Source organism: Panthera onca, chromosome A2 (genome assembly GCF_046562875.1).
Source record: "Panthera onca isolate mPanOnc1 chromosome A2, mPanOnc1 haplotype 2, whole genome shotgun sequence".
Taxonomy (NCBI): Eukaryota; Metazoa; Chordata; class Mammalia; order Carnivora; family Felidae; genus Panthera; species Panthera onca.
This window is the reverse complement of record NC_138340.1, coordinates 107,321,884-107,345,564: the sequence shown is the minus strand read 5'-3', so window position 1 is coordinate 107,345,564 and position 23,681 is coordinate 107,321,884. Positions and strand designations below refer to the sequence as shown.

The following is a 23,681-nucleotide window of genomic DNA, read 5'->3' as shown; positions in this document are numbered from 1 at the left end:
TGATTCCTTTGGATTTTCTATACAGAATATTTATGTCATCCATAAATAATGATAGTTTTTCTCTTCCTTTATAATGCATATACTTCTTTTTTATCTGTTCTATTTCTAAAGACCCCTAACGCAATCAATGTTAAATAGATACTCAGCAGGAGGATCTGGGGTTGATTTAAGTCTTTCTCATAAAGACAAGAAGTTCTGCCTTTCTTTTTATTTGGAATTTATTTATTTATTTTGAGAGAAAGAGAGGGAGAGAGAATGCGTGGGGGAGAGGCAGAGACAGAGGCAGAGAATTCCAAGCAGGCTCTGCACTCTCAGTGCAGAGCTCAATGTGGGGCTTGAACTCAGGAACTGTGACATCATGACCTGAGGTGAAATCAAGAGTCAGATGCTTAACCCGCTGAGCTACCCAGGAGCCCCAAGTAGTAATATGCTAAATTACACATTCAAAACATCATGCTAAATACACAAAATAATGCAATTTGAATTGATAGAATGAAATAAGGATTCAGAAAAGTTAAGATAATGCTTTCTTCAAACAACCTGTAGGGATAGATGATGTGTAAATTTTCTTTGCCTGCTGTAACAAGTTACCACAAACTTGGTGGCTTAAAACAGTAGAGATGTATTCCTTCATGGTTCAAGAGTCTGAAAGTCCAAATTTTGTATTCCTGGGCAGAAATCACGGTGTCACTAGGTTCATGGTCCTTCACGAGGCTGTAGGGGAGAATCCCTTCTTTGCCGCTTCTGGCTTCTGGCAGCTGCCAGTGTTCCTTGACTTCTGGCCGCATCACTCCATTCTCTGCCTCTCCGGTCACATTGCCTCCTCCTCTTCTGTCTGTCAAATTTCCCTCTGTCTCTCTTTATTATAAGGACACTTGTAAAGGCATTTAGGTCCTACTTGGATAATTCAGATAATCTTCTCATTTCAAGATCCTTAATTCAATCACATTTGTAAAAAGTTCACCATATAAGATGACATTTTCAGGTTCCGGGGATTTGGGACAGATATATTCAGGGGTTGCCATTCATTCCACTACTGTCTACCTGCTGGCCCTCAAAGATTTATTCCGTCCCACATACAAAATACTTAAACCTCATTTCAGTGTCTCCAATGTCTCATTCTGTTAAATCAAGTCAAGTCAAAAGGCTCATCTAGGGTGTCTGAATTCGGCTCAGTCAGTTGAGTGCCCTAACTAGGCTTAGTTGATAAGTTCACACTTGGTAAGTTCAAGCCCAGCATCAGGCTTGCTTCTGTCAGCTTAGAGTCTAGAAGCTGCTTTGGATTTTGTGTCTCCCCCTCTCTCTCTGCCCCACCTCCACTGTGTGTGTGTGCTCACACATGCTCTCTTTCTGTCTCAGAAATAAACGTTTAAAAATGCTCATCTAAATGTCATCAGCTCAAAGTCCACATCTTATCATATAAATTATCAAAATTAGTTATAGGTGAGACTCAGATGATTCACCGTGGGGCAGACTTCTCTATTGTGCACCTGTGAAACTAGAAAGCAAGTTATCTGCTTTCAAAATACAGTGATGGAACAAGCATAGGAGAATGGTTAGACATTCCTATTCCAAAAGAGAGACAGTGCGAGGCAGAAAGGAGTCACTGGTCCCAAGCAATATTAATCTGTAGCTTGATCAACATCTGCAAAAACTTCACCAAGTTCTAGGAATTAGGTTCTAATATCTTTGGGGACCACTTTTCAGTCCAGTCACTACAGATGACTTCATGAAAAATATTATTTTAATTATGTAGAGAGAAAAAAACCTAAATAGATCACAGAACTTAAGAAATGTTATAAAAACTCCCCAAACTACAAGGCTGGCAACTCACAAATGATTTTTAAAGGCTTTGAAGAGCAAATAATTCTCATGTATTGTCAGCTGTTTCAGAACATAAAGATGGAAATATTCCGATGCTCCTTATTAGCCAGCAGTTATCAATATCTCATAAAATCTGCCTATGAAACAGTCTCACTTATAGTTGTTGGTGCGATTTTCTTAAATAAAATATTTTAACAGATAGTGTATTGTATAATTAGTACATTAGGTAAAGGTTGTCAGGAGAGCAAAGACTGCTAATTGTAGATAGGAAATAAATTCTGAACTATAATCTTTTATCTAAAATTTCAGAGTCCACAAAGCTCTGAAAATCAAAATTTCTTCATTGTTTATTTGGTGAAATACAGAATATGAATGGACATGGCCATTGTAATGTTAATTTATCCTTCTTTGAGTCATTATTTATATGTGCTAGTGCAGAAATATTTATATGAATTTAAATATGGTGTGCTATTCCTGACCCTTTGGGTTTGTTGATTAATTTACCATATATGCACTGAATAATCTTTTTAAGACCCACAAAACTTTGCATACCAAAGCATGATTGTCCCCAGATACTTCATCTAATGCATTATAGATTTTATTTAAGATATCAATGAACCAAAGGAAAAATGATATGAACCTCAAAACACTAAATATATTTCAGTAATAATAATAAGAGCTAACGTATTTGATTGCTTTGTATGTACCAAGTCCTGTCTTAACTACCTCCAGGTACTAGAATATCACGTCCTTGTAGGAAAGCAGGTACTGTTAATATCATTTCTATTTTAAAGATAGGAACATGGCAGGACTGAAACCTAAGCATACTTTTCAAGGTCAAAGATCCAGTTAATTTTAGAGCCAGGTCTTGAACCCAGGTTGTTTAAATCCACAGCTCATGTTTTTGATCTCTCTGCTCTAGTGAATGTCAATAGGTATCTGGTGGTTATTAAAAACATTTGGTCATTCACCCATTCATTCAGTCAACCACAACTTGATGGTTAATCTTTCTCAGGCTATACTCTAGTTCTAAGATACAGAAGGGCATAAATCAAGTGGAAGAAAACAAAACAAAATAAAACAAAACAAAACAAAAAACTGAAACAACCTCTCCCTATTCTCATAGAACCTACATAAGCTTACATAGAGTTTACCTGTTAGGTTAACATGCTACATGTAAGATGGTCATAGTTATGGAAAAAAATATATCAAGAAAGGGAGTCAAACTCTTAATGAAATATAACTGGATGAATCTTTCCAAGAATGGTAAAAACTTAGGATCTCAAAAGAAAAGGCAGCATCATATGAAATGATAATGTAGTATAGTATACATATTTTCACTAAATTGAGTTTGCAACAAATGTACTAGCATTTCCATTTGGTACTGTTTTGAATGTACTCAGTAAGCAATTAGATAAGAAAAAAGGAATTGGGGAAGGAGGTGTTTGAAAGAAGGCAGAGCATATATCATTATTTGTAGATAATAGGACTATATGTCCCCCAAAAATGAATCACCTGAAAGGAATGATATATGGCAACAGCATTATAAGGTGTCTGTGGAAAAGATTAATAATAAATGATCAAATTATTTTTTAAAAAATATAACCAGCTCAAACAGATAATGTAAGAAGGGGTTCTATTATAATAAAAAAGAAATGGGTAAGTATTTATGAAATAAATATAAATATATTACACTTAATGTGAAGGAAACTTTGGGCCCTACTAAGAATTATAGGAAAAAACCTAATAAGTAGGAAAACACATTTTTGAAAGATAGGCCTGATATTATAAAATATTCCAGTTCTCCCAAAATTTGTCTATCGTGTAAGATCCGATTACAATACCAAAAGATTTTGGCCAGGTTCTTAAAAGCAAAGGTAACTCGAAAATTATTTCAAATTTTATCCAAAAATATGAATCTTGTAGGTAAACAACAAATTTTTTAAAACAGTGTAAGCAGAGAATTGATTCTAGCCCAACCAAATATGAACATTTAGTACAGAACTAGAATAATTAAAATAGTTGGGTACAGTTCAGAGGTAACATAGAGATATAGAGGTGGAAATTTATTATAGAATTACCTGTGTCTTTCAAACAAGGAGGAAAAATTAGATTATTAAGCACATTCTATTAATATATATATTAATATGTATAAATCTGAAATGATTGAAACACTACAGTGTAAAATATGAAGTCAGGGAAAAAACAAAAAGTATTCTGCTGAATTATGGAGAAAGGAAGGATCTTTCTAAGCATGACTCAAAAGACTGAAAGAAAAGGTTAATATATCTGAAATATAAAAATTTAACACTACAAGGTAAAAAAAAAAGTGGGAAAAAAAGAAATTTGGAAAATATTTGCAATGCATGACTTTCTCATTACTAGCAAAAAATATAAAAGGCTTGAAGGCAGTTACCTGTATTTAGCTGTTAATTTCACAGCTTCTTCCTGTATGGTCTGGAACAATTCTAAACTCCATAGTCCTCAGTTTCCTCAATCATAAAATGTAGGTAGCAGTAGCTAGCTCATAAAATGTTTATGAAGATTAAATGAAATATTACATGCAAAGCTCTTAAAGTAGTGCTTTAAGAAAGAGTAGTGAATATTTAATTACTGCTAATTATCATCATTATGGTTATTAATGTGAATATTTTTAATGTGCATAGAATGGATAAAGTACTTGACTAGGTACTCCACATAAGAAAAAGTTGAGGCAAAAGCATATGAAAAGATAATCAACTTCAATCAACAATAAGAAAAATTTATTTTAACAATTGTGATACATTGCATTTTTCAACTTACTACTTTTATTTTAAGTATAGTTTAACCAAAGAAAAAAATTGTAATCAGTTTGAGAGCTTAAAGTTCTTCAAAGGAGACTTTAAGCATATATCCTCTGAAATATCTTTTGGAGAAATTTAATAAAAAAGGACGAATCCTTTAAAACACGTGAGGCTCTTTGTGGGGTGATTTTGAGGCAGAAACCACAAGTGGAATTGTGGAGTGAGTGCTCTTTGCTGAGATAGTACAAGAACTGCCAGAATGAATGCATTGTGGTAGAGCTGGAAGCATCTAGTAAGTCTGCCCCAGAACATTCAAATCTTCTATTTTCGTCAGAATTGGCCGACCCCTCTAGTGAAGCAGCTGGTGTTGGCTCACATGGTTAAGGTTGCAAGCAACAACACCATTGCAAATTTATTAGAATGGTGAAATTCAAGACTGCCAAGGGTTGGTGTTGCTGTGGAATGTTAGTAAAGATGGGGAGTAACTGGAACTCTCAAATGTTACTGGTAGAAGTGCAAAATGGTACAATGGTACAATGGTACAATCTTTATCAATACAATGGGGCAGTCTCAATCCTAGGTATTTACTCAGAAGATACAATCACATATGTCTATTGTGGAATGTTAGTAAAGATGGGGAGTAACTGGAACTCTCAAATGTTACTGGTAGAAGTGCAAAATGGTACAATGGTACAATGATACAATCTTTATCAATACAATGGGGCAGTCTCAATCCTAGGTATTTACTCAGAAGATACAATCACATATGTCTATGAAAAGAGTTGTGCTCAAAAGTTCATAGCAGCTTTATTCATAAAAAGTCAAATGCCAGCAATCAGTGAGTAAATGAACTGTGGTCTATCTTTTCATTTGAATACTATTTAGTAATAAAAGGTGACAAACCACTGATACGGGAACAAATGGTAGAATCTCGTTAAGTATTAAAATAACTCTAGGGTGCCTGGGTGGCTCAGTCAGTTGAGCGTCCAACTTCGGCTCAGGTCACGATCTCGCGGTCCGTGAGTTCGAGCCCCGCGTCGGGCTCTGGGCTGATGGCCCAGAGCCTGGAGCCTGCTTCCGATTCTGTGTCTCCCTCTCTCTCTGCCCCTCCCCCGTTCATGCTTTGTCTCTCTCTGTCTCAAAAATAAATAAACGTTAAAAAAAAATTAAAAAAAAAAGTATTACAATAACTGAAGGAAGCCTGATGTAAAAGAGTACTTTTAAATTCCATTTATAGGAAATTTTAGAAAATGCAATTACAGTGACAGAAAGCAGACCAATGTCTTTTAAGGGGGGTAGTGGGGATATATGCCAGTGTAAAAGTATATAAATGCAAAAGGGAACTTTTTTGGGGTAATGGAAAATTTCTCTATCATGTTTGTGAAACTAGTTATTATATACCTTTGTCAAAACTCTTTGAATGGTACACTTAAAATTGATGAATTTTGAATTAATAACTTAAAATGCAACTTTGGAGATTTAGGTTAACTGTATTTTTAAAAATAAAAATGTAATAACCCCTTACAGGAAAAGAGAAATCACTTCTCAGAAAAGTATCAGTGACAGAGTATTAAAGACAGCTATGACTAAGAAGCTGATTCTCTGATATATGAATATTTCTATGTACTGTGTGTGTGTTACTACTTTCTGCTGCTTATAAAATTTACATATTTAAATTTGTCTTGCCTTAATAAAGATGGGTATATTTTATTTTTACTTCTTAGATCTAACTTTAAGTTTTAATTAATTTAAAGTATTTTATAATTTCAGGAAATAACACCAATTTCAGAGTCAGTAAACACATATTCCAAAATTATACAGTTTAACTATGGTTTAGCATCCCCTTTTACTTTCAGTGTAATTCTGATGTGGATATAATATATATGAACATCCCAACTATACAAAATTATCTAAAAAAAATCTTCACCAAAATATTATAATGGAGTATGAGTATCCTCTTTTAAAGATAAGAAAGCTGTGACTTAACAATAAATAAGTCATTTGCTCAAAGTTACAAGTCTTGGAAGTAAAAGTCTGTCTGAATTTACAGTTTGTCCATTCTAGAATGTGGAAGTAATGTTGATTAATTTATGTTTCTCAAGAGTGGAGTACATAGAGACAGAAACAGCAAAATTTATATAAAAAAAAACGACACTATTATAGCTTTTTCTTATTTGGTCTCCTTTTACAGAGTCTTCGGTGTCTCTGAAATATGGCTGCTGGATAAGTTTACAGTGTTTGGCAGTTCTCTTTTAAGTCTCTTGGGGTTACGCCAAAGGGACAGTGTCCCATGGGAATTCAGTCTGAATTCTCATCCAAATGAACACCTGCTGTCATTGTTTCTTATCAGTCCTGTAGTTAGCAAATGCCAACTCCCATGAAAGCCATTCAACACATGGAAAAGGCATCCCAGTGTTCCTCACTAGTTTTAATTTATCCCTGCTTTTACTACATGATCCATTGCCCCAGTATCTTGGAGATAGAGCTAACATTAAGTTTGTCCTTGGCTATTTGGTGATCTATATGCCTAGGAGTTTACCCAGTTATAGTCCAGTCTAATTAAATGGTCTTCTTTTGATACTCTTTCTCCTTTCTTCTCCTTTCCCCTTTTCTCTCCTTTCCTCTTGCCCTCTCTCTGACCTGTTTATGTTGCTTTGGAAAGGAAGAGATTTGTTATTGCAAAAATAATATGCTTGTAAAGCAAATTATACTACACAATCTATTTTTAAAAGTCTCAGTTCTCTACGTTAGCAGGAACAAATAATTCACGCAGAAGCAAATTCAATGATAGTCTCCCTATGGATAACCAATATTGATCATCCATTCTTAGTACTTGAATCATATTTCTTTTCTTTTTGTTCAGCTGGTCTGCTGGATGTATGCATTTAATTATAAAGTATTACAAATTGATTTTGAACCAGATTAGGGATAAAGTCAAAATAAATGATTTAAAAAAAATTAATGATCATGTCATATAATATACCCTTAATAGCCTAGCTACATTTTTATCTATAATTTCATACCACATAAGACAACATTCTAAGATGTATTTATGACTTACTAGTAAGAATTTAAAAAAAAAAGAAGAAACTCTCTGACTGTATTTGAGAGCTATTAAACCAATAAAAGTGAACCATCTTGACATTACTACTTCTTAGCAAACCAGGAAGTTGACCATGTATGTATAACAGAGACATCCTAGAATACCAAACCACAGAGGGTTTTGGGGTAACTTTTTAATAAGTGTTTCTATGTATACCTGTCTATATCTTTGTGTCCTTTTCTCTTGCAGATTAATTTAATTACTTAATGATTTTTAGAGGATAAAATGTACAGAAAAACTAACAGTGCTATTACAGCTTTATCTTGTAGGGAAAAGCTACTGGGCCTGCCATCTGCAGCGGGCTTTGGTCCCTCTCTTGTTGTGCCTCATGCTTTGTTATGCATGAGTAAGCACATTAGCCTTTTCATTTCATTCATTAGACTTTTAATCCTTGATTAGTGTTTTCAAGATTCTCTCAAATACACAACTTCTTTATTTCCTTTGTGTATGCTTTTTTTTTTTATCTGCACTATGAAACAAAATTAAGTTAATCACAACAGTAGACCCGTTTCTTTTGAGATGACTGGTAAATATATTAGTTTCTCATTGGAGTGATTAATCATGTGTAGATGAAGAATGGGGAAATATCTTCTTGCTTGGAATAACGGGGGCAACTGTTTAAAGTCAGCAAGAACAGTCTGTTTGAAAAGCTTGAATCACAATGTTCTACCAATCTCACATGCTCAGTGTGATTCTGTCTCATAGAAACTCTGAATGGATTTCTTAAAAGAAAGAAACATCCATTAGGGTTCAGAACTGATATGTTTGGGGTCTCAGAGCTTAGTTATAATTACACCAATTCTCCAAAAATAATTTTCTCTCTTTGGTGCTTTCTTTTCTCGATTGACCAAGATATGTGAGAAGGTTGCTTGTGACTGAACAGTTAATAGTTACACATGCAAGACACTCTTAGCAAACTTTGAAGTCATGTATTATACTCATTTACCTTTATTAAATACGCACTTTCACACTATCATTTTACTCATAATTAATCTCAAAGGACTAGAAACTACTATCGCTCCACTTAGGCCATCCTTCCAGCTATGCATTACAATATTTTCAACCAGTTTTTAACATTTATGTTCATGTACACTATTTAAACATACTTCGATCATGAGACCAAAACCAGTTATTAAAGGAGATACATAAATTAAATAGAAATCGGTTTCCAGAAGTCAATATAACAAGTAACCAACGGTGAAATGATGGCATAAAACACACTTGTACTGAATTTTTGTAGGTTACTCATTTTTGCCTAATTTCAGAGTGTCTTCTTGGCAATATTGTTAAGAAAGAGTAATTTAAAAATATTACTCATTAACTTTTCTCTTTTGATCTTTGCACAAAATAGTAGGATCATAAACTGTCTCATTTTTCTTTTCTGTTTCTCTACCTAGGATGCTTCCATTGCACACAGATTCCACATCATGAGAGAAAAACACCCAGAAAAATTCAACAGTAGGTAAGATAACATATGATAAAATTATAATTATGGTTACTGTTGATGAATTATGTCATGAAAAGGATCACTCTGTGCTCTAAAACATTTTATGTATAATGGCTGAATAAGATTGGGTATGTATGTGTGAGTATTGAGACACAAGTGTAAATGAATTTAATTTTTCTTCTTTGGTTTTAATGAGACTATAATGAGGAATGCAGTGGTCATCTGTAGTCCATTCTCATGTGTTAAAAAGAATTTCAAGTATAAGGTAAAACTAATATTTTATTAAGATATAGTGGAAGTCTTTATATGGCTAAGGATATGAGGGTGATTATACCAAGTCCCAAAGAGAAAACATGGGACTGTGATTTGGTAATGCTGAGTAACTCTGTATTACAAAGGTATCATGGAAGGCCTCTCATCTTTCTACTGTTCATCCAGTATTGGCCTCAGGTAAATGGAAAGTAAACCAGAAAAATAATCAATGCTAACATAAACTACTTTTAAAGATACATTCTTCAAGGAGAAGATCCTTGATAATGAGAATTTGTTTTGCTAATATAGTAATACATATTTCTTTTTCAAATGTAGATATTGACTTTTTCTGATATTCAGGGAAATAGAGAAAGCTTTGGTTTTGTATCTTCCCCACTTGTAGATGGAAATAGCTGTCTCCAACCCTTTCCCTAGGAAAAATGGGACGGAAGTGAATCATCTTTGCTTCAATTACATACATTTCTACTTTGATCATTTCACAAAGTTACAAAAGCATAACCAGCATTTCTGTGCATATATTTAAGTATTTATTCAATATTAATATTAATATTCAAAGCCCAAGGATCTGTGGTCTCCATATTTGTATAGTTAACAACCCTGGAAATCATAAAATCATGATATTATGGTTTGCCTTTTCTCTTATAATTCAGCTAGGTACAATTTTTGTTTAAGGAAAGTGGAAGAAATGTATGTATGAATATGTACATGTGCCCATAGTGTCTTTGGAGGGATTCACAAAAATCTCTTAATTCTGGTTCTTTCTGGAAAAGGGAACTAAACGGTTGGGATGAAAACTAAATTTTTATTATATACTTTTTTGTGTGAATCTTGTGACATGTGTATTATAAAATTTAGTAGAAATCTAATTAAACGTTGCACCTATAAATTTTCTTTGTATGTAGAATAGCCATTTTCATTTTATAAAATTTAATTTTATTTTATAAAATATATGCAAATAAATTGATGTAACAATGAAATCATATTCACTTTATAGCAACTTTTAACACATGGTAATTTACCTTGAATGTCCTGGCCATGAATATACTTGTTAATGTACATAAAACCATATTATAAAATCTAGCTTGTGCTTACTCAAATACCATTCTGTGTAGCAGTCATGTGTTGATATTCATATATTGAAATAGATTTCAAGCAAAAAAATAAATGCTATTTGAGAATGAGGCATGCAGTGACCCCATTCAGGAGTTTCACAATTTAAAAACCCAGTAAAGACTGTAAGAAATACATGGAAAAAAAAGTTTGATGATGTTTAAGGCATTTTTATCCCAAAGTTATTCAGCAGAGAGAAAGAGAATGATAGGGGAGAGGGGGAAGAAAGGAGAATTAAAAGTATAGAGAAAGTGTATCAATATATTTATGTAATACTCAAATTGACATACTACATATAAGAATGCCAATATATATGATCCTCTCTCAAGTGTCAGAGGTTAATGAATTCTGTTCTCCGGAATAATTTTAATTCTTCTTAATAAGACTTCTATTATTCACATATATCTCCTTAATTTTTTATTATCAATTGCAGTGTTAATTTATGACATTCCTCACTGCCCAATATGTGGTTAGATACTATTTACAGCAATGCGTTTGTATAGCCCAATGTATTTATAAAGTGTAAAAATACATTTGGAAGGCTAATAACATAGAAAACACCTTCTAGATTGACACAGGTCACATGTTTCTACTGTGAGTTCAAAGAATGTCAGGTATATAGTAGATACTCAGTGTATAATCACCTACTATTTTTTTTTTAAGTTAAGAGCTCTAACATTGCATATATTACCAAGTCAGGCACATACATTTCAATCTATATTTTTTACAGATTGTCTTCACTCAGAATTACAAGCTTTTAGATAATTTGCTAAACTATAATTTAACTTACTCAGAATATGAAAATTTTCTAATAAATTTTTATGAGGAAGACATGCCACATATTGTGCATAAACAATTTCATACTTATAAGGACAGATTTTCAGATTTCAACTTTGAGACACATTCAGCCATAGCACTCTTTGGTATTTTCAGGAATTTGCAAATGGATTTTTTTAAATACTCATAATAATGGTGTTTCAGATCAGATCTCTTGTCACAATCAATCATATGCCATTAATATTATCCTCTAGCGTGCTCACCTTGAAATTCATTTATATTTTAAAGAACTTGATGTTTCTAACATTATCTTAAGGAAATTAATTACCAAAATATATAGTTCTCTCTATGCTTCTTCTGACAGAAATTGAAAGAACTGGGAAAGATAATGATTTTTCCGGTGCTTAAGAGAGTGCTGGTTGAGAGGTTTATATCATATTCTTTTCCAAATTTTTGTATAAATCTAAGTTAACTATTAAAAGGAATTGTTGTTTAACTTTCTAAACTCAAGACATTCTTCATACTTAATATATATATTTTTTATTATTTTAGACTCAAATAATCCTTAAAGTATTGAGGAAACTATTATTTAAAACCATTATTGTACAATATTATTATTTAAAATATTGACTTGACTATTATTATTAATAATCACATTCGTGTTCTTAGAATTCACATACATTACTAATTCTCCTGATTTTATTGAGAATAGAGCATGATATTACTTCTTGGCCTTTTGACTTAGATCAAGTGTAGAACAGAGCAATATAAGTTCTTACTTTAAAAAATGAGACTAATAATTGTACACTTACAGTATTTAAAATATGCATCCATTAAAGTGATAATTATGAAGGGCTGTAATAATTTTGAAAAAAAAAAACCTCTTTAATTCCATGAATAAAATCTTGCAACATTGACAAAGACTTACAAGTAATATGTGAAATGGAACCAACTATAAAAAAAATATTGGTCATCTTACAAAGATTTATTAATACTGTAGTTATAGCTTGTTACAGCTTGTTTTAAAAAACTAATTTTTTTTTAACATCACTTGATACCATTTGCTAGCAAACCCTGATAGCCAGCGATACTCCACAAAGATACTAGTTCAGTAAGTCTACAAGTAAGTCCTTATTTAAAAGAATCCAGGTCTCTAATGCACTGAATGAGATACAGATTGTTTTCTTAGCCTCCTGTTCAGAGGAATATACTTCATTCTTGTTCTGCATTCTGCTTTTTATGAAGAAATCTACAACTAGAAAACTGAAATTGGTGTATGAATTTAAATAAAGCCGTTTAACTCATCTGTGTAGTGATATTGGATACGTCAGAGGGTCTTACTGGCCAAATGTGTGAAAGGAAGAAACAAAAGTAACAAGTTGGAACACCACACTTATACTTTATCACTATATTAATAAACCCTAATATAAAAAAGAAGCTCAGGGAGCCTGGGTGGCGCAGTCGGTTAAGCGTCCGACTTCAGCCAGGTCACGATCTCGCGGTCCGTGAGTTCGAGCCCCGCATCAGGCTCTGGGCTGATGGCTCAGAGCCTGGAGCCTGTTTCAGATTCTGTGTCTCCCTCTCTCTCTGACCCTCCCCCGTTCATGCTCTGTCTCTCTCTGTCCCAAAAATAAATAAAAAACGTTGAAAAAAAAATTAAAAAAAAAAAAAAAAAAAAGAAGCTCTGTACTCCAAATTACCCAAGAAATTAATAGCATACAGGAACATAGAAAATTTGCATATGACTTTAAAATCACACTGGTTCTGTGGAATGATGCTTGATTTTTTGTTTGTTTGTTTGTTTTTTCCTCTAAAGTAGGCTTGGTGAGATACTGGAATAAGACTCTTTCTGGGACTTTAGTATCTATAAAGAGCATGGAACATAATGCTCAGTTAGTAGATACTTCATGTACTTAATCTCCAAAGCCCCCAACAATGTTAAAAAACAAGCAAAAATTCTTCAGTTATAATCTCTGACCATTGTGGATGTCTTGCTAATGAATAATACAAGCTTACTTACACATTTGTTTAGCACTTATTATCAACTTTATAGGTCAGCAATATGTAATTATCAACCAGTTATTAATATTTACCTGGTGATGGTGAACTGAAGACTTAAGTATTAAAAAATTTGTTTTTATATCTCTTTTTCTGTGTCTCTAATTTTGTAAGTTGCAAATCATTTGATATAAAGCTAAAGACAATAAAATCAATTTTGTATAAAGTATAACAGGAGGCGTTAATTTACTGAAGCAAATATTTTTATTGGTCAAAACTGTTCATGAAATATTTTTATTGATCTTGAAGTACCAATTTTATACCTGTTTTTTTTATTTTAAACTGTGCATGTGTATATCTATTCTGAATTTGGAAATTATATTTTCCATATATTCCATACTCTGCTGTATGGGAAATAGTACAATTTCCAAGTTAAAGAAATAAAACCTATGAATCTTTTTTTTTTTTTAAACTTCCACCTTGGTGTTGTAGCAGATAGACAAGAATAATTATATAAAATTATCAATTGTTATCTACACAGAAAAGATCCAGCTGAAGTTCTAGAATAAAATGTAGAGTTACGAATTAAGTAATATTTCAATAATGATGACAAAATGCTGTATCATAACTAGATTTTTCTATTTATCATTTAAATAACATTGAGAAGGTTTTTCTCTAAATTCAGTAAAATAAATTTTTAAAGCTTCAAAATCAGTGCTTAAATTGTGTTTAATAACATTATTATATATTAATATATCTAATTTTATTCATATACTGTAAATATTTTTAATGTATGTTTAATAAAAGCCAATTAACACTATTTTTCAATAAACTTCATGATATAGCCTCTTACATATATATCTTATATATATTTTTTAAGGCACTTAACCTATTTTTATTTTTATAAAATCTAATATATTCAAAGATTACACATTTTAGTGACTGTAATAAATTAAAATCATTGTGGATAAACTAAGATTTTGGGGGTTTTTTTGCTTTTTGTTTTTTTTTTAATTTATTTTTTTAATTTACATTGAAGTTAACATGTAGTGCAACAATGATTTCAGGAGTAGCTTCCTTAATGACCCTTACCCATTTGACCATTCCCCCTCACAACCCCTCCAGTAGCCCTCTGTTCTCCATATTTAAGAGTCTCTTATGTTTTGTCCCCCTCCCTGTTTTTATATTATTTTGCTTCCCTTCCCTTATTTCATGTGTTTTGTATCTTAAAGTCCTCATATGAGTGAAGTCATATGATATTTGTCTTTCTCTGACTAATTTCGTTTAGCATAATACCCTCTAGTTCCATCCATGTAGTTGGAAATGGGAAGATTTCATTCTTTCTCATTGCCAAGTAATATTCCATTGTACATATATACCACATCTTATTTATCCATTCAACCATCGATGGACATTTGGGCTCTTTCCATGCTTTGGCTATTGTTGATAATGCTGCTATAAACATTGAATGCATGTGCCCCTTTGAAACAGCATACCTGTATCCCTTGGATAAATACCTAGTGGTGCAATTGCTGGGTTGTAGGGTAGTTCTATTTTTAATTTTTGAGGAACCTCCATACTGTTTTCCAGAGTGGCTGTACCAGTTTGCATTCCCACCAGCAGTGCAAAAGAGGTCCTTCTTCTCCACATCCTCGCCAACATCTATTGTGGCCTGAGTTGTTAATGTTAGCCATTTTGACAGGTGTGAGGTGGTATCTCATGGTGGTTTGGATGTCTGTATGTCTTCTTTGGAGAAGTGTCTATTCATGTCTTTTGCCCATTTCTTCACTGGGTTATTTGTTTTTTGGGTGTTGAGTTTGATACTAACCCTTTATCTGGTATTTCGTTTGCAAATATCTTCTCCCATTCTGTCAGTTTCCTTTTAGTTTTGCCGATTATTTCCTTCTCTGTGCAGAAGCTTTTTATTTTGATGAGGTCTCAATAGTTCATTTTTGCTTTTGTTTCCCTTGCCTCTGGGGACATGTTGAGTAAGAAGTTGCTGCGGCCAAAGCCAAAGAGATTTTTGCCTGCTTTCTCTTTGAGGATTTTGATGGCTTCCTGTCTTCCATTTAGGTCTTTCATCCATTTTGAATTTATTTTTGTGTATGGTGTAAGAAAGCGGTCCAGGTTCATTTTTCTTCAACTTACATGTATTTCTGAGTCAGTTACAACACAGCAAGTAAAATAAAGAAGACATTCCTTTTGTTTTCTCTGAAGCTTTTTAGTATATATATTTGTAGGAATTCAGCTTTTCTTGCACTTTGAAATTATGAAATTAAAATTTTTATATGACTTATTTATATAAATTTATTTACATAAGTATTTGTATCTAATTTATATTTTATATAAATTCTATTTATTATGTATTCTTAAAATATGTAGAATAATTTATTTTTATACTATTGACACATTCACAAACTATTGAAAACAATGAAAGGGAAGACAGAATGGAGTCTGCATGGCATTGTCTTTAAGGCATTTGACCTCAGTTTTGCAACCACCATTATTGTATAGTGAAACCTTTTTATCTATTTAAGAACGTACATACGTACCTTTTAATGTAAACTTCCATATTATGTAAGTGGTACCATCTTTTATAAACTAGGGAAATTGTGCTACTGATATTAAAAGTTAAACATTTTGATTTTTAGTATTTTGAATAAAATCCATATTCATTAGAAATGGCACTTGTTGGGGCGCCTGGGTGGCTCAGTCGGTTGAGCGTCCAACTTCAGCTCAGGTCATGATCTCGTGGTCCGTGAGTTCGAGCCCCGCGTCGGGCTCTGGGCTGATGGCTCAGAGCCTGGAGCCTGCTTCCAATTCTGTGTCTCCCTCTCTCTCTGCCCCTCCCCCGTTCATGCTCTGTCTCTCTCTGTCTCAAAAATAAATAAATGTTAAAAAAAATTTAAAAAAATTAAAAAGGAAATGTCACTTGTTGGGACAAGCACTGGGTATCATATGTAAGTGATGAATTACTGAGTTCTACTTCTGAAAACAATACTACAGTATATGATAACTAACTTGAATTTAAATAAATACATTTAAAAATAATAAAACAAAGGAATGTTAGCACTTTATAGGGATTTTTTTGGATAAAATTATATGTTAATGAGAATTTCATATCCTATAGCATTTGTTATGTCTTCACTTTCTGTGTACATAATCAATTTTGTTATTTTTTAAAAATAGAAACATACTCCTTTTTCATTTTCACTTAGAATGACTCTTCAGTTATATCTTTTAAATAACATTTCTTGACATTTTTTGTGTCAGAACTATTGTTAAATCAGTTTTCCGAGGTGCCTAGGTGGCTCAGTCAGTTGAGTGTCCTACTCTTGGTTTCGGCTCATGTCATGATCTCATGGTTTGTGGGTTTGAGCCCTGTGGCAGGCTCTGTGCAGACAGTTTAGAGGCCCCTTGGGATCCTCTCTCTCTCCCTCTTTCTCTGCCCCACCCTTGCTTGTGCTCTCTCCCTTTAAAAATAAATATATAAACTTATGATCTGTGTATAAGCCATATAGTGCTTAGATGAATATGTGGATTGATAATATATAGATGTATATGCATGTATACATACATGGTGTATGATTTATATATATGTGTGTACATACATATATTTTAAGAAAAGTGAAACTTTTTCTTATATTTATGCAAATTTTTCATAATTATGTGTATTCTTACTGTACATGTATTTATAATATAAGCCTTTTAAAATAATTTACCAGTAGCTGTGGTATTATATTCATATATTTTCATTTGTGTGTTGAAATACATTTAAATACTTCATCTGAGGAGGTAAAAACGTGAATGGGTAAATTAGTCACAGTTGTGTTCACACTGATGCAAGGGATTCGATTCACCTGAATCTTCCTGCATCGTTTCTAGATATCATTAAACCAGAATACTCACTTTTGTGTCCAAGCTGTTCAAAATCATGTGTATAAGATAGTTCTTTGGAATGGAAGGAGAACTGGAGGATAAACAAGGAAGAGATACAGTAACTTCTTCCTTTCTTTTGCCTCTCACTGATTTCTTTGTTCTCTCCTAAGTTCTTATTTCTGCTTTTTTTATATTCTTTACTTTTGCACTGCCATGGAGTAACAAAAGGATCAATGAAGGTCTTGAATTTTGGATAACATAGCTCCTGTTATTGATTTGGTTGATTATTTATTCTGCAGACACTTACTAAAGGAGACCCTGTTATATGATGGATATCCATCTAGACAACTGAATCTTTCAAATCTCTAAGGCAAGTGAAGAAAATGAATTTGAAGTTACATAGAAACCTTAGATAATGATAGGTTCTGCAGAAAAATGTAAACAGGAAGAAAAGTTTTCATGGTAGTAATACAGAAAGAAGGATATTTTCTGGGGCTCCCAAGTTAAGGTGACCATTGAGCTTTAAAGGATGTATATTGAAGTAGGGGCTGCTTGTATGTTCTCAGATTTATTGAAGAAGGGACATTTATTTCTAGTTTCTGTTTGCAGGGTACTTACATTTTATTAGTATAACTTCCATGCAAATATTTTCAAAATTTTCTTCATTGATTTTGCCTTTCTTTTCCTAGGATTTGTCTTTGTGCTTTACATGAATTTGCATGTGTTTTATGCAGAAGTTTTACACACACACACACACACACACACACACACACACAATCATTTCCTAGAGTTCCAAATTAAGAAACAAGATTTGTGAAGTTACAGTAGTTAATTCAGAGATGTCTACAAGATCACAACTGAAAAATCTAAGATACAGAGTATTTTTTAATAGGAAAGAGTACTAAACAGTAACAAAGGAGATTAGGAACAACATTTCTATTCATTATTACAGATTCTGTGCCTACATGGAAACTTTTGGGAAATATTTATGAAATTAAAACACTTAAAATTATTTCTTGTTTGTTACAAGCTGACAGCATATACATACACACACACACACACACACACACACATATATATATATATATATATATATATATATATATATAATTGCATGTTTTATTTTTTATATTTCTATATAGAATAAATGTAGATGTAGGATATGTATGTATATAGAATATATGTAGAGTTAATAATACACACACACATATGTATACATTTCAATTAGTTCACAGTAAATGAATGATCAGTTTTTAGGCAAAAACCAAAGATAGGCTTAGCCAGTAGTTAAAGCTACTGTTTCTGGGAACCCTATCCCTAGTTTATGACCTGCTTTTGTGTTAAAAATACTAAAGATCCCATTTCCTTTGTATTCAGATTAGTCTACTGAATCCTTTATATAGATCCCTACTCCTTTGTTCAGATTAGTCTAACTGTAACAAGAACCAGTTGTGCTCTCGGGACTGAGGGATGCGCTAAACTAATTAGACAGTGGACAGCCGACTTTGGGGAATGAGCCTTTGACATTGATCAATGTCAATGACAGATTTTTTTGTTTGTTTGTTTGATATTCTTAGATATTCTATAGACTAACATTCGGAATTGAATATCATTCAATTATTATATTCTTTAGTATATAGTACATGCCATGTAAATTAGTTAATCTGACATGAACTTTTAATATCTAAAAGTGTTTTGTGGTTCTTATAGAATAACATCTGTTGATTTGGAGTAGAAATCATCCCTGGGAACAATTTTGAGAACCCTTATTATGTCACCTTTTTATAGGCCATATTAAGTAGAAAGTAAGTCTATCTTAAACTCTTTCAAAAGAGGTTAATCACCTCATTATAAGGTAATTTTACCTAGAATAATCCTATGGCATGGCTAATTGGAACTAATTTGGTGATCTCCATTGTCTCTTGCTCTACCTGAGCATTAGTTACTAATTCCTTTCCTTTTGGAATACATGTTCTTCCACAGATAGGTTCAGCATTATATTCTGGCCGAACATAATAATCCTAATATATTAGCTTCAAATGACGGATAGAATTTTTTTAAAAGAGTTCCCTGATTCACATTTTTCTTTGAAGAGAAAAATAATATTCTCACTTAAGCAACACTGTTAAGTTTCTATTTTCTGTTTTACATTTCTACATGACTGGTGTTGTCACAAAGTAGAGAATCTTTTTTTTTTTTTTAATTTTTTTTTAACGTTTATTTATTTTTGAGACAGAGAGAGACAGAGCATGAATGGGGGAGGATCAGAGAGAGGGAGACACAGAATCCGAAACAGGCTCCAGGCTCTGAGCTGTCAGCACAGAGCCCGACGCGGGGCTCGAACTCATGGACCGTGAGATCATGACCTGAGCCGAAGTTGGCCACCCAACCGACTGAGCCACCCAGGCACCCCACAAAGTAGAGAATCTTAAGCAACCCTTCTATATATTGATATACCCTAGCCCTAAAATATGAAGAGATTATTTCCCTAATGGGTAAAATTTGTGAAAAAAATTAGATAGAAAGTAGAGGTAAAAAATCTTGATTTATTATGACTTTTAATTCTAATTTCTCTGAAGCTTCTTCCTTCCCATTTCTACTTCTCACACACACACACACACACACACACACACACACACACACACACAAAACAGAAATGCTATATAACTTTATTACATTTATTTGGTAAATACTTATAAGGGGCAAAAATAGGCTGAGATTTGCCTGTTACTGTTGTTTCGTAACAAACTGCCACCATATAACTAGCGTTCAGTTTCCTTTTCCCATTAACATTATTCTGTATTGTCACTGCCCTCACTAATGGTTTCCGAAGGCCATTCATTGTCTCCCTTTACCTTCTAGGTTCTGTTCATCTTTCAGTTCCAAAGCAAATGTCGCATGTTTTCTGTTTTGTTGTGGCAACACTCCACTTCCTCATGTCAAAGTCTCTTCTGTTTATTGTGGCTACATAACAAACCACTTGAAAGCTAGGCAGTATAAAACAACCATTTTATTACCTGCATAGCGTCTGTAGCTCAGCCATTCAAACACGGCAAAGCAGGGATGGCTTGTCTCTAGTCATGGCATCTTTACCTGGGAAGATTGGAAATGATTGGATTTGGTGGGAAATGGAATTGACTGGAGGCATGGTTACCCTCATGTCTGGTAGCTGGTTGTTGGTTGAGACCTTACCTGGAGCAACTGTGTTAGTCAGGGTCCTCTCCTTCCTCAGTGTTTTGTTCCATTCAGGTCCTGATCAGTTTAGATGATGGCTACCCACCTTGGGGAGGGCCGTCTACTTTACTGAGTCCACCAATTTAATGTTAATCTCATCTAGAAACTTTAACAAACACATATACACAGAAATAATGTTTAATCTGGGCACCCTAGGTCAGTCAAGTTGTCACATAAAATTAACTATCACAGCACCTACAGCACCTTTTTGTCACCTGAATTTTCTTGCAGTGTGATGGCCTAGGATAGCCATACTTGTCAATGACAGCTCAGGCCTTCACAAGTGAGTGTCCCAATAGAACAGGAAGAAGCTATATGCCATTCCTTCACTTAGCTTTAGAAGTCTTACAGTTTCACGTTCTCTGTACTTTTGTTGACAGATTATCATGATTGCCAAATTTATCAGACTATTCAGCCCTGAATATTAATCCTGCATGTATTTCCTTACCCCATTCCTTCTCTCCATCTTTACGACACCCATTTCCAACATCCCCCATTCGTTTTTAAACCTTCTTTACACTTAGAGGTGACCCTGATTTATACTTCAATAAGAAAAAAGTAACACCAAATAGTGATTAACATAACTTCTAATAACAAAGGAACAATTTTTCTGCATCTACATCCCTCTTTCCCTCATCCTTCTAACCTAGCAGGTAAGTTAGCCATCCGTTAATCTAGGGCCACTTTACCTGTGTCCATATCTGTTACATACCACCACCATCCTCTGTTTCCCTAGATCTTGAAGCATACTTCATCCTTCTCGCGGAGATCTTTCCTGTCCTACAACTGCAAGGTCCTTTCTAACATCTTACAAACAAGCTCTACCTAGCTTCATTCTTCATCATTAAAAAATCAGATTCCTGATCTTGCTTTTCTTCAGTTATGCCTCATATACCTTATTGTCTTCACAAATAAATCCTGGATAAATTTTGTACTCACCCATTGCTCACTCATTTTCTTCTGCAAAACCATTCTAATTGGATTCTTTTACATGTAAATGAAGCTTTTCTCATTAAGGTCACAAAAGATCTCTAAGTCACTAAATCCAATATTTTTAGGGCTTTTTTGATCCCTACAGACATTGAATTTGCATTTGTCATTTACTCTGTCTTCCTGAAACTTCTCTTGCCTGGGTCCATAAAATATACCATCGTAACTATTCCTGCTCGGTTTTGAGTTTTATTTGTGACTTGTCTAATCAGTTTGTAACTGTTAGTGGCCCTCAGAATTCTGAGACAGACTCTTCCCTCAGTTTACCTTCTCTTCTCTAATCTCTTGAAGCTTCATCAACAGTGATCCTTTTAAAGTGCTGGACCACCGTCCTTTATTAAACTCTTTAATTTCTCAAGTCTTTACCAGGCCCTCCATGATCTGGTTCCTGGCCTGACTTTTGACTTTTCCTGTCTTTTGATGTGTCTCCCCTTGCCAGAATTTTAGATTGGTGGTTGCTTTTCATTAGACTGATGTAACTGCTTAGATGCTACTTCTGAAAGGATAATCCTTTCTTGTCCCACCTGACTAGGTTAGGCTCCCAAACCACCCTGTGTTTTCTTTTGTAGAATTTGTAGAGGATTTATGCTTTTAATTCCTTGATGTGTTTTGATTTAACTATCTGGCCCTTTCTTTTCCCAAACTGTGCTTTAATGCATTTATTATTTCATGATTGGGTCAGGAATAAAGAGATCACAGTTCTGAGTTGTTCAATTTCAAGAGACTTGAAATTCACATCAGGGATAAAATTTTGAGAATAGTTTTGGAAATTTCTTAATTCTGACTTGTGAGTATCATAAGTAGAGGCCTGAAGGACTCAGAGTAGGGGATTTATGTTAGAATCATGATTCTGATGTTACAGAGTCCTTGAAAATTACATGCATTTTTTTTATGGCACTTCAAAGGAGTTTGGCAAAAAAGAGTTAAATACTTCGGAAATTAATGTTGGGATTGGTGGTACATTGGAAAGAATGACAATTCAACGAGGCCATTAAAAATAGGGGAAGAATTTACTGATTGCTATTTCTGATGTTCTAATTGTTACAATTTCTCATTTTTATTTTTTAAAATTCGATTATAGTTTTATAACATTTTTAAATTTTCAAAATTCAGTTTTAAATATAGGCCTCATTACCATACTAAACCTAACAAATTTATAGAATTGTTTATGCAGAACAAAGTTTATTTTTGTTTATGCAGATATATGTATGCTGCTTTTATTAAAGTTATAGGAATGAAGTCAGATGTTTATTTTGTTATTAGAAATTTTTTTGCATTATGGTGTTTTGTATTTTTAATACTATTTTTTTCTTTTTTATTGTGATAAAATATATATAACACAAAATGTTTCACTTTCATTATTTTTATGTGTACATTTCAGTGGCATTAGGTACATTCACTTTGTTGTGCAACCGTTACCACCATCCATCTGCCAAACATTTTTATCTTCCCAAACTAAAGCTCTACAAATGTGGCTATTTTAGATACCTCCTATAAATGGGACATTGCAATATTTGTCCTTTTTTGGCTTCTTTCATTTAACATATTGTCTTGAAGTTTAGTCCATTTTGTGGTATGTATCACAATTTCCTCCTGCCTTCCTAAGGCTGGATATTGGTTCCACTGTATGTATATACTTCATTTTGTTTATCCATCTGCTGATGGGCATTTGAATTGTTTGCATGTTTTGGCTCTTGTGAATAAGACTGCTGTGAATAGTGGTGTACAAATATCTGTCCAAGTCCTAAGCTAATTTATAAAGGCATTTTAAACTCCTTGAAATCAACTTTAAAAAGAGTTGTAATCTACATTGCAACAATTTTATTCTAGAAAGGACATTAGATAGAGCCTAGGGCTTTTGGGTCTTACAATAAATAGTTGTGTATTTTCTGAGATTCATTCCTTCCCTCCTTCCCTCCTTTCCTTCTTTCCTTCCTTGCTTTCTCCCTTCCTTGCTTTCTTCCTTCCATCCTGACACATCAAAAGACAGAGGAAAGGTCAAAAGTCAGGCCAGGAACCAGATCATGGAGGGCCTATTAAAGATTTGAGAAATTAATGAGTTTAATAAAGGAGGGTAGTTCAGCATTTTTTTTTTTATTTTTTAATATATGAAATTTACTGTCAAATTGGTTTCCATACAACACCCAGTGCTCATCCCAAAAGGTGCCCTCCTCAATACCCATCACCCACCCTGCCCTCCCTCCCACCCCCCATCAACCCTCAGTTTGTTCTCAGTCTTTAACAGTCTCTAATGCTTTGGCTC

The 23,681-nt window shown here is 33.5% G+C and overlaps 1 protein-coding gene across 12 annotated transcripts in view; it reads left to right on the top strand.

Moving 5' to 3' along the window:
* The window catches only part of DGKB (diacylglycerol kinase beta), a 725,288-nt gene that overhangs the window by 395,855 nt on the left and 305,752 nt on the right, over window positions 1-23,681 (top strand). For all 12 annotated transcript variants that reach the window (XM_060632583.3, XM_060632585.3, XM_060632581.3 and 9 more), the window contains one exon: window positions 9,108-9,172. In XM_060632583.3, coding sequence (XP_060488566.1) covers window positions 9,108-9,172 — 65 coding nt within the window. The remainder of the gene's footprint in view (window positions 1-9,107; window positions 9,173-23,681) is intronic.